This window comes from Rutilus rutilus, assembly GCF_951802725.1.
Source record: "Rutilus rutilus genome assembly, chromosome: 2".
Classification (NCBI taxonomy): Eukaryota; Metazoa; Chordata; class Actinopteri; order Cypriniformes; family Leuciscidae; genus Rutilus; species Rutilus rutilus.
The window spans coordinates 47888959-47907030 of NC_140210.1; the positions used below are offsets into that span (position 1 = coordinate 47888959).

The window sequence follows — 18072 nt, forward strand, 5'->3', positions numbered from 1 at the left end:
TCGCAAGACGACGTAAAGCACATGAATCTGATGAGTTTTATCGAGTTGGTGTCAATAGCCCTTATGCTCTGTAGGCATATTCATATTTTGCATATTTTGCATATTTTTATGTGAAAAAATCCAGCAAAATGCGCCGGTGCGTTTGTCGACCCCACACCCCAGAGGATTAACTTTAGCCTAACCATAAATTGGGATTAAAAAATATATGATCACTCACATCAAGGACTTGTCTGGATTGTCCGCTGCGGTGGTGGAGTCCATGCAGGAGGAGCAGCGTTTGGCACTGCGTCGCTTTTCAGCGCGAGCTGTGTGGAGAAGCCCATTTCCACCTCTATTGTGTTACCATCCTGACCACTGTACTAAATACAGATAAATCTACACTAACTTGAAGCTATCCAAACTGATGCAATACTATGCTAACTAACTATGCTTCTAACAATACTACACTAACAACTATGCTAATTAACTACCTAGGCTACACAAAATAATTTAAATAATTATATAAATGCTATGCTAAATAGATGCTAAAATACTCTATCCTGATCGTTTTCAATACTCGCAATTCCAACTCTTGTCTCGCTACAGTGGTTTTGACGAAACAAGATGGTTTTTATACTGCCAAGGGCGTGGTGAGCTCGTGCCAAGGGTGTCGTGAGCTGGAACCTGCTTACGTCACGTGCCACCACTTACATAATAAGTGTACCATTTTAATTTGGTTAATTAAACCATGTAAATGTACCATTTAATTACATTACCATGTCATTTGCGTACCACCGCAAACATCCAATAGGAAAATTCAACTGCAGTAGCCACCGTTCAACCTGAAGAGGGCAGCACTCAGATGTTTTTACACCATATATTGTAGAATTAAAACACTTTATACCCAAATGTCAAAAAAGTTACTCGAATCAATGAACAGCATTAATAAAGCTCCATTCTTACAGATCATTAACTAAAAAAAGTTGGTTTAGGGTTTAGTTACCCTTTAAGGCGAGACACGGCAGGCAAAAACATCGTGTTTTTTTTACTGGTCAATTTTGAGATTTGGGGATATTTGTCTTCAATAACATGTGTTCTTTCAGACTTGTGTTGAAAAAAAGTCCGAAATACACATTTAGGTCTTTATTTTATTACACTTTGTCTGTTTGCGTCTGTAGATTTCTCATAAATTCAACAAAAGTTCGCGTTCTTAATCAATACACTGCTCCGCGATCTCTGCCGTCAGCCTGTCATCAGAAGCACCGTTAGGAAGCTCTCTCTCTTGTGTACAATCCTGTCGGATCCAAATATGGTCATTTCCTTTTTATCAGCAACCAATCGTGAAAGTAAAAGGGCTGAATGCGCAATCTCATTGGCTGATGAAAAATCTTTAAAGCCCGTTTTCTCAAAATGACTTTTCTCTCATACTCCAAGGATGAAAATTCCACTTCAGTAGCACCTATATACACCAAACTTTCCAGACTTGTACCTAGTTATATTATGAAGTCATTTACAGAGGGATTTGTAAATATATTATTCCTAGCCTGATTTATATAACATTTTATTCCAAAAAACATGGCGAAAATAATTTTTTTTAAGGCTATTGACAGTATTTTCGGATAAATATTGGATAAAGCCAGGTTAAAAATTATTTTTTCCTTGTGTTTACATATTAGATGGGAAAAAAATTACAGAGGGATTTATGGATATCTACTTTTGTTATCCTGTAAATCAGAAAATACTGTCAATAGCCTTAAAAAAATTATTTTCGCCATGTTTTTTGGAATAAAATGTTATATAAATCAGGCTAGGAATAATATATTTACAAATCCCTCTGTAAATGTCTTCATAATATAACTAGGTACAAGTCTGGAAAGTTTGGTGTATATAGGTGCTACTGAAGTGGAGATTTCGTCCTTGGAGTATGAGAGAAAAGTCATTTTGAGAAAACGGGCTTTAAAGATTTTTCATCAGCCAATGAGATTGCGCATTCAGCCCTTTTACTTTCACGATTGGTTGCTGATAGAAAGGAAATGACCATATTTGGATCCGACAGGATTGTACACAACAGAGAGAGCTTCCTAACGGTGCTTCTGATGACAGGCTGACGGCAGAGATCGCGGAGCAGCACGTTGATTAAGAACGCGAACTTTTGTTGAATTTATGAGAAATCTACAGACGCAAACAGACAAAGTGTAATCAAATAAAGACCTAAATGTGTATTTCGGACTTTTTTTCAACACAAGTCTGAAAGAAGACATGTTATTGAAGACAAATATCCCCAAATCTCAAAATTGACCAGTAAAAAAAAAACGATGTTTTTGCCTGCCGTGTCTCGCCTTAAGGACTCAAATATCGCCTCATAATGGGAAGGCTGATGTCTGTCACTGATCAGAAGGTGTTTCTAAATTTTCCTAAAAGAAATGTAAGCATAGAGCCTTGTCTATAGATATCTGGTTTTGACTTGGTGTGTGCCTAAGTTGATGTTATTATCAGAGATTTTAAGGTATGGTTGCTAGGTGATTTTGTTTTGTAAACTTCAGAAAACTTTAACTCGATTTTCCCCAACATTGACTTTGCTGACTCTATCGACTTCTAACCGGTGTAGCTCAGTAATTGATTTGTCCGATTTCAAGTTTGAGGGTTTTCTTTAATGGAAAATGTGAAAATAACAAGAACTAATTTTTTAAAATGTATTCATTCGGACTCATTTTGCTAGCTCGGGTCACAATTTATAAGAAAAAAAATATCACCCTGTTCATGGTGTTATGATCGTTTTAATTTCATAAAAATTGTGTTTCAGTCCTGGGATCTGGAAGGTTGTCACTCGGTACACAAACACTCCTCAGAAGACGTTTACTGCAGACTTTGAGGTCAAAGAATATGGTAAGAAGTGTGTCAACAAAATGTGTGTTGTGTATGAATAACAAATGAAAAATATTTTTCAAGACAACTGCGTGTGCTAAAGGGGGTATAAGCTCATGTGTAGTATTCATTGGTTCTCACTGGATATGAGAGAATGAAATTACAAAAAATAATCCAAGGCACTCCTGAGGATACAGAGGAGGGCTGTGTTAAAACGAAACACTTTAAGAAAAATTTATGATTTAGCAATTTATTAAAGGCCTTTTCGCTTAACCATGCAAGTGCTTTGGAATTTTTGTTGTTTCAAAAATATTTATTTATTTGTGTCTTTTCTCTGGTTTGGTTTATAGTGCTTCCAACATTTGAAGTGAAATTAAAACCCAGTAAGTCATTCTTCTATGTGGGTGACGAGAGCCTGACAGTCGACATTGAAGCCAAGTAAGACTACACAAATTTTCTTATAATATATATGGCTCACTGTATGAATGAATCTATAATGTGTAAACATATTGATATAAAATAGATTTGTATGTAATTCTTTCAGGACCACTTCTGTGACAATTATCATAAAGTTAGAATTTTGTGGTAGAAGCAACATTACCCAGTCAACACGTTGATCTCACAGTGATCTCTCCATATGACCACAATGTGAGTTCACAGTGAGCTAAAAGTGTAACCTCACAGCGCACTCGCTGTGTGCTCATTTTATGGCCACAATATGAGGTCACCCCAGCTATAAATGTTATTGGATTTGAACATTTTAGTTGAAAATGAAAATTAGGTTGACGTCTAAACATTTGATGTCAGGCTCCAACTTCATTAAACAACTCCACAAACAGCATTACCAGCTTCACTTATTACTAACCAGACTGACTTTATTTCTGTCAGACGTCTACAAAAGTTTTTATTGAGAATTAACAGGTGTTTAACTCTAATGTGTTTCATTTGAAGTCACCATAACAGTGATTAGTGTTTCCATTAGTTGGGCTCTTAACTCTTATTATATCTTTTGGCTTTTTTGGCAGCTGTGACAGTGTGTTTGTCAAACACATTTACAGCAGCAGCAAAGAAAGCTAAAGTGAAACGAGATCAGGTGATGATGGTTACCTGTTGATGGTTTTATAATCATCATGAAATAGACTGCTTCACTGAGGTAATTTGAATCTAACAACTGTGTTGTACCGATAATATATTCTCATCACAAACCCTGTGTTACTGCAGCGTGAGGTCCAACAATATTATAACAATCAGTTAGAAGATTTTAACAAACATGAACATGAAAAATGAATCCACCGTGACACACAGAGATATCAAAAATCAGCACATGAATCTCAATAAGGGTGACAATATATATATATATATATATATATATATATTTAGATAAACAGATTAATTCATAACATCACTGAAAAGCTACTAAATGTCACAAAAAAAACAACAGCAAAAAATAAAAGCACATATTTAGAATTAAAATAATAGGACAATTCAGCTGCATAATTTATTCATGTTGCAATGCATGCTGGGAGTTTTGTACAATGATGGTACCCAGCATGCATTGCAGCAAGGTACTTTAGATTGTCACCATTGTTGAGATTCATACGTTGATTATTGATGTCTGTGTTTGTTATCGAACAGTAATTTTTCATGCTCATGTTTGTTAAAATCTTCTAATTGATTGTTATAATATTGTTGGACCTCACGCTGCAGTAACACAGGGTTTGTAATGAGAATATATTATTGGTACAACACAATTGTTAGATTCAAATTACCTCAGTGAAACAGGCTACTTCATGATGATTATAAAACCATCAACAGGTAACCATCATCACCTGATCTCATTTCACTTTAGCTTTCTTTGCTGCTGCAAATGTGTTTGACAAACACACTGTCACAGCAGCCAAAAAAGATAAAAGATATAATACGAGTTAAGAGCCCAACTAATGGAAACATGAATCACTGTTATGTTGACTTAAAAAAGAAACACATTACAGTTAAAACTCTGTTAATTCTCAATAAAAACTTCTGTAGACTTCTGACAGAAATAAAGTCAGTCTGGTTAGTAATAAGTGAAGCTGGTAATGCTGTTTGTGGAGTTGTTTAATCCTCCTCTGCTGAGATCTTCACAGATTTAATGTCTTCTTTTCTCTTCAGTTGATTTCATCTGAGGCTGTGGCTGAAGTCAGTTGTAGTTCTTGTGCTTCTGCTCGTCTCTTTTTTCTGTTCTCTTCTTTCTTTCAGTGATTCTTTTTGTTAACAGGCTGAGATGACTTCATATTTAATATACACAGATTTTGTGGCTCAGATAAGGTCCAGTTCTGGTTTATTTCTTTGCTCTTGGCTGACATGTGGCATTGCTATGGCCTGCTTGTGGCCCAGATTTGGCAAACAGGAGTGGCCCACCCAAGTGCCGTAATTCCACGCTGCATGTGGGCCAGATCATCTTTCCACGTGTGCCAGATGTGGGCCGGATCTGGGCCGACACAATGTTGCTATGTGGGTATTGTGGTCACAGTTTGAGCACACAGTGAGAGCGCTGTGAGGTTACACTTTTAGATCACTGTGAACTCAGATTGCTGACGGTGTGACCACATGGTGACATCACTGTGAGATCAAAGTGTTGACTGGGCAATGTCCCACATAGCAACATTGTTTCGACCCAGATCCGGCCATATAATTATTGTATATTTTGTCTTTTTTGGCCGCTGTGACAGTCATATTCCTATAGGAAACATGGATCAGCTGAGCATAAACTGATGCAAGCTTGACAGGCTAACTGCAAAATCTAATCCAATGCTTGATACTACTAAATACTGCACAATGAGCAACCAAAACCTATCCTAAAACGTGAATCACATGGTATTTAAATGAACTGGTTTTATGACTGAATCAATCTGACATCGTTGGGTTACACCAGCTAAGTAATTTTTTTGGTCAGATCAAAGTTAAATGGTAAAATGGCTCCTTTCCTTCTTCAGTGGAACAGAAAATGTTCAAGCTACTTTTTTTCTATGTCATGAAACTGAATGTGGATCAGGGACAGTCGGAGTCACGTTCAGTTTTTACAGCAGAAATTGTATTGTGCTTTTATAGGTACCTGTTTGGACAGAAGGTGGAAGGACATGCGTTTGTGATGTTTGGTGTGATGGACGGTGAGAAGAAAACAAGTATTCCTGCCTCTCTGAAAAGAGTTCAGGTGAGAGACATTAAACAGTTTACAAGCTGAGATCAATCTCATTTCTCTTCACCTAAAGAGTGACTTGAATAAAATATTAAAATGCTTTTTACTGCGTCTTGTTGACTGCTGTTGTCTTTCTCAAATGAATAGATTAGTGAAGGAGAAGGTGAGGCAGAACTGAGCAGGGAGATGATCACTAAGACCTTTCCAGACATTAACCAGCTGGTTGGACGATCAATCTATGTTTCAGTCAGTCTTTTAACAGAAAGTGGTAAGACTCAACAGATACTGTACATCTGTATGCATGTTTACATATATATTTGTATATGAGAGGCTAATCGTGTGTGTGTGTGTTTTAGGCAGTGAAATGGTGGAAGCAGAAAGGAGAGGCATTCAGATTGTGACATCACCGTACACCATCCACTTCAAAAGAACACCACAATTCTTCAAACCTGGGATGCCCTTCGATATCTCTGTATAAAACTATAGCTGATTTTACTCATTAAACTTAACAAAATACACCCTATCTGCTGTTCATCAAGCAATCCCAGTCAACACTTTGATCTCACAGTGATGTCACCATGTGGTCACACCGTCAGTAATCTGAGTTCACAGTGATCTAAAAGTGTAACCTCACAGCGCTCTCACTGTGTGCTCAAACTGTGACCACAATATTGTGGATCTCACAGTGATGTCACACATTTGCAGCAGCAAAGAAAGCTAAAGTGAAACGAGATCAGGTGATGATGGTTACCTGTTGATGGTTTTATAATCATCATGAAGTAACCTGTTTCACTGAGGTGATTTGAATCTAACAATTGTGTTGTACCAATAATATATTCTCATTACAAACCCTGTGTTACTGCAGCATGAGTTCCAGCAATATTATAACAATCAATTAGAAGATTTTAACAAACATGAGCACGAAAAATTACTGTTCGATAACAAACACAGACATCAATAATCAACGTATGAATCTCAACAATGGTGACAATCTAAAGTACCTTGCTGCAATGCATGCTGGGTACCATCATTGTACAAAACTCCCAGCATGCATTGCAACATGAATAAATTATGCAGCTGAATTGTCCTATTATTTTAATTCTAAATATGTGCTTTTATTTTTTGCTGTTGTTTTTTTTGTGACATTTAGTAGCTTTTCAGTGATGTTATGAATTAATCTGTTTATCTAAAAAAATATATATATTGTCACCCTTGTTGAGATTCATGTGCTGATTTTTGATATCTCTGTGTGTCACGGTGGATTCATTTTTCATGTTTGTTAAAATCTTCTAACTGATTGTTATAATATTGTTGGACCTCACGCTGCAGTAACACAGGGTTTGTGATGAGAATATATTATTGGTACAACACAGTTGTTAGATTCAAATTACCTCAGTGAATCAGTCTATTTCATGATGATTATAAAACCATCAACAGGAAACCATCATCACCTGATCTCGTTTCACTTTAGCTTTCTTTGCTGCTGCAAATGTGTTTGACAAACACACTATCACAGCTGCCAAAAAAGACAAAAGATATAATAAGAGTTAAGAGCCCAACTAATGGAAACACTAATCACTGTTATGGTGACTTCAAATGAAACACATTAGAGTTAAACACCTGTTAATTCTCAATAAAAACTTTTGTAGACGTCTGGCAGAAATAAAGTCAGTCTGGTTAGTAATAAGTGAAGCTGGTAATGCTGTTTGTGGAGTTGTTTAGTGAAGTTGGAGCCTGACATCAAGTGTTTAGACGTCAACCTAATTTTCATTTTCAACTAAAATGTTCAAATCCAACAACATTTATAGCTGGGGTGACCTCATATTGTGGCCATAAAATGAGCACACAGCGAGTGCACTGTGAGGTTACACTTTTAGCTCACTGTGAACTCACATTGTGGTCATATGGAGAGATCACTGTGAGATCAACGTGTTGACTGGGTAGGGTGTTAATATAAAAACATCCAATACTATACAATGAAATGATTCAGACTGCATTTGATATCTGAATTACATATTGTAATATTATGTAAGCAATGTGATTCATGCACTAAATCTAGAAACACTCATGACAGATCTCAGCTGAACTTTTTAGCAATTGGCTGCTGTGTAATTTTTTATCTGTCATTTGCATAAAGTTGAGAATTTCTCAAATTTATGACGCTCAACATCAACACTTGTACTGCTAATTAAATCTCATCACGGAAATCAGCCTCTAATTTACAGTAAAATGTGTTAACTATAAAGTTAATAACCTTAATGGTTGTAGAAACTATGAAATAATTTCATTAACTTTTGCTCTGGGTTCTTTAAAAGGTTTACGTTACAAATCCTGACCAGACTCCTGCTGAAAATGTGGAAGTGGAGGTCAATCCTGGAGGGGTCAGTGGTCAAACAAGAGCCAATGGCATTGCAAAGGTTACCGTCAACAGTCTAGAAGGATCTTCTACACTGCAGATCACTGTAAGACCTGCAAACTCAACTAATGTTCAGTCACTTTCACTGGTTAACTAGTAGAAAATTAACATAATTTAACATATGTCAGTAAACAAATGTTGAAGAAGCAATGGAGCATATTCTACAAAGCACATCAGATAACAATACATTTATTCTTTCCAGGCAAAAACCAAAGATCCACAATTAAGTGAGGCAGTGAAGACGATGACGGCTAACGCTTACATTCCCAAAGAAGACTCCAATAACTACCTGCACATCGGCATTGATGCTGCAGAGCTTCAGATCGGTGATCAAATGAAAGTCAATCTGTACACTGGACAAAATCCAGGAGTCAAAGATCAAGATTACACATACATGGTAAAGATTATAGTTATTTCATTTTTGGCTGCAGCACAAATGTAATAATTTATGATGTTAATATTTGATTTCTACCACAGCTTGTGTTTGAAACTGTACAAAGTGCTTAAAGTCCCCCTGTAGTCAATAATTAAATCTCTTAAAACTCACCTTTGATCACCAAAATAACATATTTAAAAGTTTTTTTTCCAGTGAAAAAAAAAATTTCTTCATGCTTGAATGTAACTCTACAGCAGGGATGGGCAAATGCTGTCCTGGAGGGCCACTGTCCTGCAGAGTTTAGCTCCAACCCTGATAAACTCTCCTGTCTGTAGCTTTCTAGCAATCCTGAAGACATTGATTAGCTGGTAGCCTGAAATCAACTGCAAATAAAAGACAATAAATCTCTCAAGATCTCGGCAGAAGGTCTTTTTGACAATTAACAGAGGTTTAGATGTCTATGTTTTATTGAAAATATTTGGTTTCAGTGTTTATGGTGAGCAGTGTTGTCTTTAGTTGGACAGTTTGACTCTTGGCTTTTATGTGAGTGTGTGATCTTTGCAAAAGTGTGTACTGAAACACATAATTTATTGCAAAGAAAGCCAAAACAAAGATAATCAGTTAAAATAGTTTTCAGCATCATAATTCACTAGTTTTACTCTGACCAAAAGTGGTAATTTATTATTAAAAAGTGATATTCGCAAACAGTACTTTCTTGCCACAGATCAGACATTATGAATTTAGATTTTTAAAATACATTAAAAGGAAAAATATTTTTTTGAAACACATCCAGACATCAAGAATCAGCATATGAATCTCAATAATGGTGACATGCTTCATGCTGCAATGCATGTTGGGAGCCACCATAGTATAAAACCAGCATGAAGCATGTCACCATTGCTAAGATTCGTATGCTGATTCTTGATGTCTGTGTGTCTAAAAAAAAGAAAATTCCCACTATGTATTCAAAAAACTAAATTCTGAACATTTGATCTGTTGCAATAACCACTTTTGTTAAGGTAGAACATTAGTAAACTACTCTACTTCTAATTATGCTGAAATGTGAAACATAATGCTAATTATGTTTCACCTGATTATCTTTGTTTCTGGCTTTCTTTGTAACAAATTATGTTTTGCTAAACACTGTTACAAAGACCAGAAACACACATAAAAGTCAAGAGTCAAACTATCCAACTAAAGCAAACACTGATCACAACAAGGGTGACCAAACATTTTAAAACATCAACTACTAAACCTCTGTTAATTCTCAAAAAAAAAAAAAAAAAAAAAAAAAAACCTTCTGCTGAGATTTTGAGAGATTTATTGTCTTCTTTTATTTGCAGCTGATTTCAGGCTGTGTGGCTTTAAGTCAGTTGTAATAGTTGTGTTTAATTTTTTGAGAGTTGAAGCATGATGTTAAATAAACATCACATTGTAACATTAGCCGCGTTTATTGAATTCATAAAAGACAAAAGAATGACAGAAATACTGGATTCTAAACCTCAAAGAAATGCCACAATCAAGACCTCGGAGCAGAAATGAGTGAGAAAAACCCAGAAACACTATGTGCCGCTCACAGACACAGTATAAGGATCTTTCCTTGCCATTAATGCTTGGATAACACGCCTACATTTCCTTCCATTAATAATAATAATGTCTAGTGCGGTACGTGGCTGTGATATATATAAACCTACCAACGTCCGTTGCCATGATTTTTGGAATGACTTATCGCGAGAGGAAAAAATGACATTTTAGTCGGATAACATCGGTTAATGGAAACGGCGTCATTTCGCAATAGTTTTTTATCGATATTTATAAAAAATCCCTAAAGTTTTGCGCGAATCTTTAATGGAAATGCGGCTATTGACTCAATGCCATCACCACTGATTTATGGATGAAATTTCTAAAAATGTTCAACATTAATTGTGGGAGAAAAATAGATGTTGATTCAATGCAGTTAACATTGATTTAACATTGTTTTGATGGTTGCTGTATATCTGGGACCCTAATCAAACACACCTGAACCAGCGTCAACTAAGCCTATCTTTGGATAACTCTGTCTGTTTTTGAGACAGAGTTAAAATAGTTAGGTTAGATACCTAACTAACTATCGCAAATCAAAGTGAAAGTAAGTCGCAGACGCTTAACACACAATCATCTTCATTAAAAGTAAAGAAATGAAATTATCTTACCAGGGCTGTTGCTGCTCTCTCTTATTGCGGTCTTTGATTTTGAAATTTTAGCTGATGATCAATAAAATGCAGCTCATATCTGCTGCTTTCGGTGACGTGCACTCCATTAAATCTGCATATAGCGTGGGAATTGAAGATCGGATTTAAATCCGTTTTGCAAAAACAGATTTATGTGACCAGATGTAAATGGAATCGTTTTGATAAATCAGATAGCTATCCGATCTGAGAAAAACGCATGAAGTGGCCAGGTGTAAACAGCCCCCAAGTCAGCTGTCATATGCAGCGAGCACTTCACTGATGACCATGGAGACATGCGTCGGCTTAACATGGGGTTTAAATGCCGGGTTAAACTCATTTCCGATGCCATTCCCTCACGGAAATGAGAATAAGCTATTCGCAAAACAAACGGGTTCAGGCACCGGGTTTAGGCACGTCAGATCAGCCGGTCGCAGCTCTAACACTCTACCAGCTAGCTCCTTTCCCACATCCTCAGTCGTTCTCCAAATAGCCATAATACAGTAAGAATCTAGAAGAGTATGGGTTGCGAGTGCCTCTTATGACGTCATCACCCAGTTACTGTAAAAAACACGCTACCTTTGAAGAAACCCCAATAAATGTTATTTTAACGCATTTTAAGACAGAAATAATTAAACATATACATATAGAGCACTTTAATTTACACATTAATTGGCTGTGGTGGTTAACCTGCAATTTACACTTTAACGATACAATTTTAAATAACTAAAAAAATATGCCTTTTTTTATTTCCTGAAAAATAATGGTTTTGGATATACGAGGATTCTGCTCGACAGCGACGATACTAAAAACACCACATAGACAAATAAATAACATTAAAAGCTGGATTTTCACCACAGGGGGACTTTAAGTCTTTTTAACTTGTCTGTATCATTTTCAGATCTTAAGTAAAGGTCAGATTGTTAAAGCAGACAGGTTCAAGAGGACTGGACAAGCTCTAGTGACACTGTCTCTACCTGTAACCAGAGACATGGTGCCGTCCTTCCGCTTTGTGGCTTATTATCATGTGGGCTCGTCTGAGGTGGTGTCTGATTCAGTCTGGGTTGACGTGAAGGACACGTGCATGGGAACGGTGGGTCAACCATCACAAGAAATAGTTGACATGCTAATCAACTAGATCTGATTCAGTGTCTCTCGTTTTAACAGCTCAAGCTTCAGGTGAAGGGCAAGATGAATACCTATAAAACAGTAGATAAGGTCAAGCTGCAGATAACTGGAGATCCTGGAGCTAGAGTTGGGCTGGTGGTGGTTGACAAGGCTGTGCATATCCTTAACAAGAACAGACTCACTCAGACTCAGGTGAAGGACCTTCTTCAGACGTCATGGCACAATCAGCTCTGATTAAACCGCATGTAACTGGTGTCTTTTTTGCACCTTTAGATCTGGGACGTCATAGAGAAGCATGACACCGGCTGTACAGCAGGAGGTGGAAGGGATAGTATGGGGGTTTTCAGTGATTCAGGTCTGATGTTTGAGTCACACACTGCAGGAGGAACCAACATCAGAACAGGTTTTTTTTTTCTTTTAGATTTCTTTTAGTCTGATCTTCCTGACGTTATGAAGCACAAACTTTCAAGAAAAGCTCAGTTGGTCACTGAACACTAACACCCAAGTTTCTTGCTGTCCTGGTTGGTGTTAGCGTTGTAGACCCCAATTGCACAGTGTTGTTGTGGTCTTCTGATGGGAGGGCAGGAATTACAAGGAGCTCCACATCCGCAAGTTTAAGCTGGAGATGAAGCTCCTTCATACTAGGCGATATGTCTGAAAGGCAAGCAGAGATACGAGCTGAGACAGTTGGAGCATTAGGTCGAAATGACAGATAGAGCTGTGTATCATCTGCATAGCAGTGGCAGAAGAAGGCATGTAGGTTGTGTAAATGGCTGATGTGACTCCGACACCTCTGTTCTCTATGATACCTTGAAAGACCTGCCTGTGATGTAAAACTGAAGCCACAGAAGAACTTTACCTGAGATGCCCCAGTCCGAATGGGTGGACCTGGTGATTTACAGTGTCAAAGGAGGAAAACCGGTCCAGTAGGGACAGATGATTTGGAGTTGTTTCAGCCACAGACTGAAAAGCAAAACCTTCATGGAGTGTCCACATTTGAAGCCAGACTGGTTGTGTCAAGTAGGTCATTCTGTGAGAGAAAAGTAGACTGAACACAACTCTTTCATGAGTTTTTCACAGAAAAGGAAAAAATTAGACTGATCTTTAGTTGGCAACTGTTGTAGGATGAAGTGTTGTTGTTTTTTAAGCCTGAGCTTGCTAAAATGCGGTGGGAAAGTTGGTAGTAGTGAGAGGTGCGTGGATTATGGGAGTCAGAGTGAGCAAAGTCAATGATATTTCCTGTAGTAGGTGGGAGGCGATCAGGGGCTGAAGGGTGTTGCACATGCTGGCCTGAAGATGAGAAGACAGATATTAAAAAGGCAGGAAGTTGAGGCCGAACATAGAATGTCAGTTGCTTCATTGACGTCAAGTCAAGAAAAGAGAAGTGTTTAGTGGGGGGAAAGGATGCAGAGACCTCAGAGGAGAAATCATGGTTTGAAATTGCAGTCCAGAGAGAGGGGGATGCATAGAAGCAGAGGTGGAGAGTCCAGGGGTCAGAAAGTAAAAGTCCTGCCAGATATTTATTCCACCCATGAACTCACACAGCAAACACTCCAGTGTTAAATTAATTCTCCTGTGAGTTTATTTGGCTCCAGACTCAAGAGTGTTAAAGTTAATGAGATAATTAAGTGATTGTTTGAGTGATGATTGAGCATTATTGAAAACACCTGATGTTAACAAGCAGAATTACTGAAGGAGAAAATCTCTTTTTTAAGTTGCCATTATGGTGATCAGTGTTTGCTTTAGTTGGGCTCTTGACCCTTAAACTATTAACTTTAAATTTTGTTTGGCTGTTGTATCTGGGTTATAACTCTCAGATGAAAAAAGAGAAATGTTGATCAGGTGGTGTTGGTTATGTTTTGACATAATCATAATTTGACCTGAATCACAAAACTTATTTAGAGAGTTAAGTTTACCTTGTTGATTATAGCTGCCTGTGATTCTAATATTATGCCATGCTAATTATTTTCAATGCAATCGGAAAGATTTCTTGAAAGTTGTTCTGATCAAAAGACTTTGAAAAATTATATTGTTTGGACACACAGACACCAAGAATCAGCCTGTGATTCTCAACAATGGTGACAATAATAAAGCATGTTGCAGTGCATTCTGGGTGCCACCAATCAAAACTCATCCATGGCTCCCATCATGCATTGCGGTATGAATAAATTATGATCTGAATTGTCTTGGTTTCCTAATTGAATATTCTTTTTGTCACCATTGTTGAGATTCATACACTGAATCTTGATGTCTGTGTGTGCCTTTAAGAAAGATTTTATTTTTCTTTATCAGAACAACTTTTAAGAAATAATTTGAATTATTTTGAAAAATCCAGAACTTAATCTGTAGAATTACTGTGATGTTGTAATGACCAATATACATTTAAGTCAGAGATTAGGCTCTAATTGAGCTCAGTGATTCAGATCAAATTATGATTATGTTCAAATATAACCAACACCACCTGATCAACTTTTCTTTTTGTTCATCTGGCTGTAATAACTCAGATCAACAGCCAAACAAAATCTAAAGATAATCATTTGAAGGTCCACTGCCCAACTAAATCGAACACTAATCTCCATAACGGTGTCTAAAATTGTGCTTTTTCTCCTTCAGTGATTCTGCTTGTTAACATCAGGTGTCTTCAATAATGGTCAATCATCACTCAATCAATCACTTAATTATCTCATTAACTTTAACACTCTTGAGTCCGGAGCCAAATAAACTCCCAGGAGAGTTCATTTAACACTGGAGTGTTTGCTGTGTGAGTTCATGGGTGGAATAAACATATGGCAGGACTTTTACTGTCTGACCCCTGGAATCTCCACCTCTGCATAGAAGTGAGGGGCACAGTAAATGAAGTGGCCAGGAAAGGCCCTCTACCCAGATAGCAACATAGTTTCGGCCCAGATCTGGCTCACATCTGGCACATGTGGAAAGATGATCTGGCCCACATGCAGCGTGGAATGACGACCCTTGGGTGGGCCACTCCTGTTTGCCAGATCTGGGCCACAAGCAGGCCATAGCAATGCCACATGTCAGCCAAGAGCAAAGAAATAAACCAGAACTGGACCTTATCTGAGGAACAAAACCTGTGTATATTAAATATGGAGTCATCTCAGCCTTAATAAGCCTGTTAACAAGCAGAATCACTGAAGGAAAGAAGAGAACAGAAAAAGAGACGAGCAGAAACACAAGAACTACAACTGACTTCAGCCACAGTCTAAGATGAAATCAACTGAAGAGAAAAGAAGACATTAAATCTGTGAAGATCTCAGCAGAGGAGGATTAAACAACTCCACAAACAGCATTACCAGCTTCACTTATTACTAACCAGATTTACTTTATTTCTGTCTACAGAAGTTATTATTGAGAATTATAGGTTGACTATTTTTATTTTTTTAGAATTAATTAGGTTTAGATGTTTATATTTTATTGAAAATAAGTTGATGTCACCAGTTTTGTGATTAGTGTTTGCTTTTGTTAGGCAGTTTGAATTGGCGTTTAAATATTAGTTTTTCTCTTGCTGTTTTATTTTTGTCAAACACAGTAACAGAAGACAGAGGAAGTGTAATCAGCTGATGTTTGATACTTGTTGATAATAAAGATTATGTAGTGTCTTGATTCACTGATTTTATCTAGTGTAAACGCTCTGACTAAATTGGTGATATTTTTGTTTATTGATTATATTCATGTGACTGCACATCTTGATAAACAGTAGTGTTATGACAATCTAAAGAATAAGACTGTTAATTAAAAAAAAAAAAATTTTTTTTAAATAAATGCCATTTGGACACAGATATCAAAAGTCAGTGTATGAATCTCAGCAACGGTGACATGCTGCAGTGCATGCTGGGAGCCATGGATGAGTCTTATAATAGGGCTCCCAGCATGCACTGCAGCATGTCACCATTGCTTAGATTCATACGCTGATTATTACATTTGACAGTAATATGTGAGTTTTTTTAATTACAGTAACCCACTAGTAAACTGGGTTACAGTTACAACATCACATGATCATCGTTGTGTTTGGCACGCTTTGTAACAAGTATAGTGTAATTTGTGAAATTAAAAAGTCAAGGGTCAAGAGCCCAACTAAAGCAAACACTGATCACCAAAATGGTGACCCAATTGAAACTATTATTTTCAATTAAACGTCAACATCTAAACCTTTGGAAATTCTCAATAAGAATTTCTGACAGAAATAAAGTCAGTCTAGCTAATAATAAGTGAAGCTGGTAATGCTGTTTGTGGAGTTGTTTAATCCTCCTCTGCTGAGATCTTCACAGATTTAATGTCTTCTTTTCTCTTCAGTTGATTTCATCTGAGGCTGTGGCTGAAGTCAGTTGTAGTTCTTGTGTTTCTGCTCATCTCTTCTCTTTTTTTCTGTTCTTATTGTTTCAATGATTCTGCTTTTTATCATCAGGTGTCTTCAATAATGGTAAATTATCACCTAATTTAACACTTTTAACACTCTGTAGTGTGGACACATAGCCTATGTACACTGAGAAGTGTTAATTTAACACTGGGGATTTTACTGTGTAAGTTTCAACTTTGATTCAATGATGGTCTGCTATCAGGTTTTTTTTAACCTCTCTAAGTGATTTTTACAATTTATTCAAATGAATTTTCCTCTAGTGCCTGAGTGTCCCGTCCCTGAAAAGAGAAAACGAAGAGCTGAGAGTCTCCTGCAGATCACTGGTACACTGGGTGAGGAACTGGACTTAAATCAGATTTTACTCTTGCAATTCAAATCAGATAGGATCTTCTGTGATTTAATTGTGATTGTTTTACTGTGTTAAAAATCCCAAACCTTCTCTTCACAGTTCATGTTTTAGCGGACTTTAAAGGGCACCTATTTTGCAAAGTTTGAACATAAATGTGTGTTGGTAGTGTACACAATCACCCTATAATGATAAAAATCCACCCAGTGCTTTTTTTTTAAATCCCCATGAATCATAAGCACTGTCCCAGAACAAGCTGTTCTCAGATTTGGGGCAGTGTGATTTTGCACAAGCCCTGCTCACAACTGTTGACTGACACTGCAGTTTTAGCATAGACCCGCCCTGAGTGAGCCACACACAGTCCGCCATTGTTTCAATGCCGGAGCAGCTGTAGACAAGAATTTCTCGTAAGCGATTGAGGTGTTTTGTTGTTGGATGTAAGAATGAACGTAGTAGTCTTCATTTACTCCTGTTGTTACTCGAGGATGGATCTGTACTGTTCGTGATCAAGGTTACAGTCTCCGGAGCGATAGGCCTAGCGTTACTGACCACGGCAGAAATGAAAGGGAGAGATAATGGATATAAAGTTTACCAGTTTATTAAGCACCCACTGAAAAGGTGTGTATATATTTGTTTACTGTTAGTTGTAACAAGTATTTTGTGTAATTTGCTGTGTATGTTGATGATAATGAAAGGGAGAGAGAGAGAGTTTATGGATAAGACTTTAAAGCAACACCAAAAAACTTTTCCACTTCCGTCCCCCTACACTTGTCCATTACCGCTGTCGTAAATAATTTAGCCTACCGCAGCCTACCGTCGCACACTCGCTCGCTGTTTATCTAGCACCGGCTTTGGAAATAACAATGTCCACAGACAAGGTAGAGTATGTTGCATGACTTTATGAAAGTATGATGTATTGTGACATCAGAAACAAAGAAAAGCAAAATAATGACTATTGTAACGCTTGACGTAAAGCAAGTCAAATTTTTAGTTTCTTATGTCTCATTTGAACTACAGAAATGCTACCCGATCTGGCAAACTTGCATAGTGCGGTTATAGCAGATATAGGTCTGCAAAGCGAATGCAGAAGTGCCTTTCACCCTGTTACTACATGATGAACCACTGAAACGATTTTCGAAACATTATTTTAAGGTAAAGAATAATCTTTAGTGTTTCTTTAATGCACACTTCTTATACGGTGT

General features: G+C 37.2%; 1 protein-coding gene across 1 annotated transcript in view; it reads left to right on the forward strand.

Annotated features, from left to right (window-relative positions):
- Positions 1–18072, forward strand: part of LOC311283427 (complement C3-like) — a 114947-nt gene that overhangs the window by 23846 nt on the left and 73029 nt on the right. Inside the window, exons 6-16 of the mRNA XM_084397795.1 lie at positions 2783–2865; positions 3195–3282; positions 5935–6037; positions 6170–6290; positions 6379–6494; positions 8338–8484; positions 8641–8835; positions 11923–12114; positions 12189–12341; positions 12423–12552; positions 16785–16856. Of these exons, the coding sequence (XP_084253921.1) occupies positions 2783–2865; positions 3195–3282; positions 5935–6037; positions 6170–6290; positions 6379–6494; positions 8338–8484; positions 8641–8835; positions 11923–12114; positions 12189–12341; positions 12423–12552; positions 16785–16856 (1400 nt within the window). The remainder of the gene's footprint in view (positions 1–2782; positions 2866–3194; positions 3283–5934; positions 6038–6169; positions 6291–6378; positions 6495–8337; positions 8485–8640; positions 8836–11922; positions 12115–12188; positions 12342–12422; positions 12553–16784; positions 16857–18072) is intronic.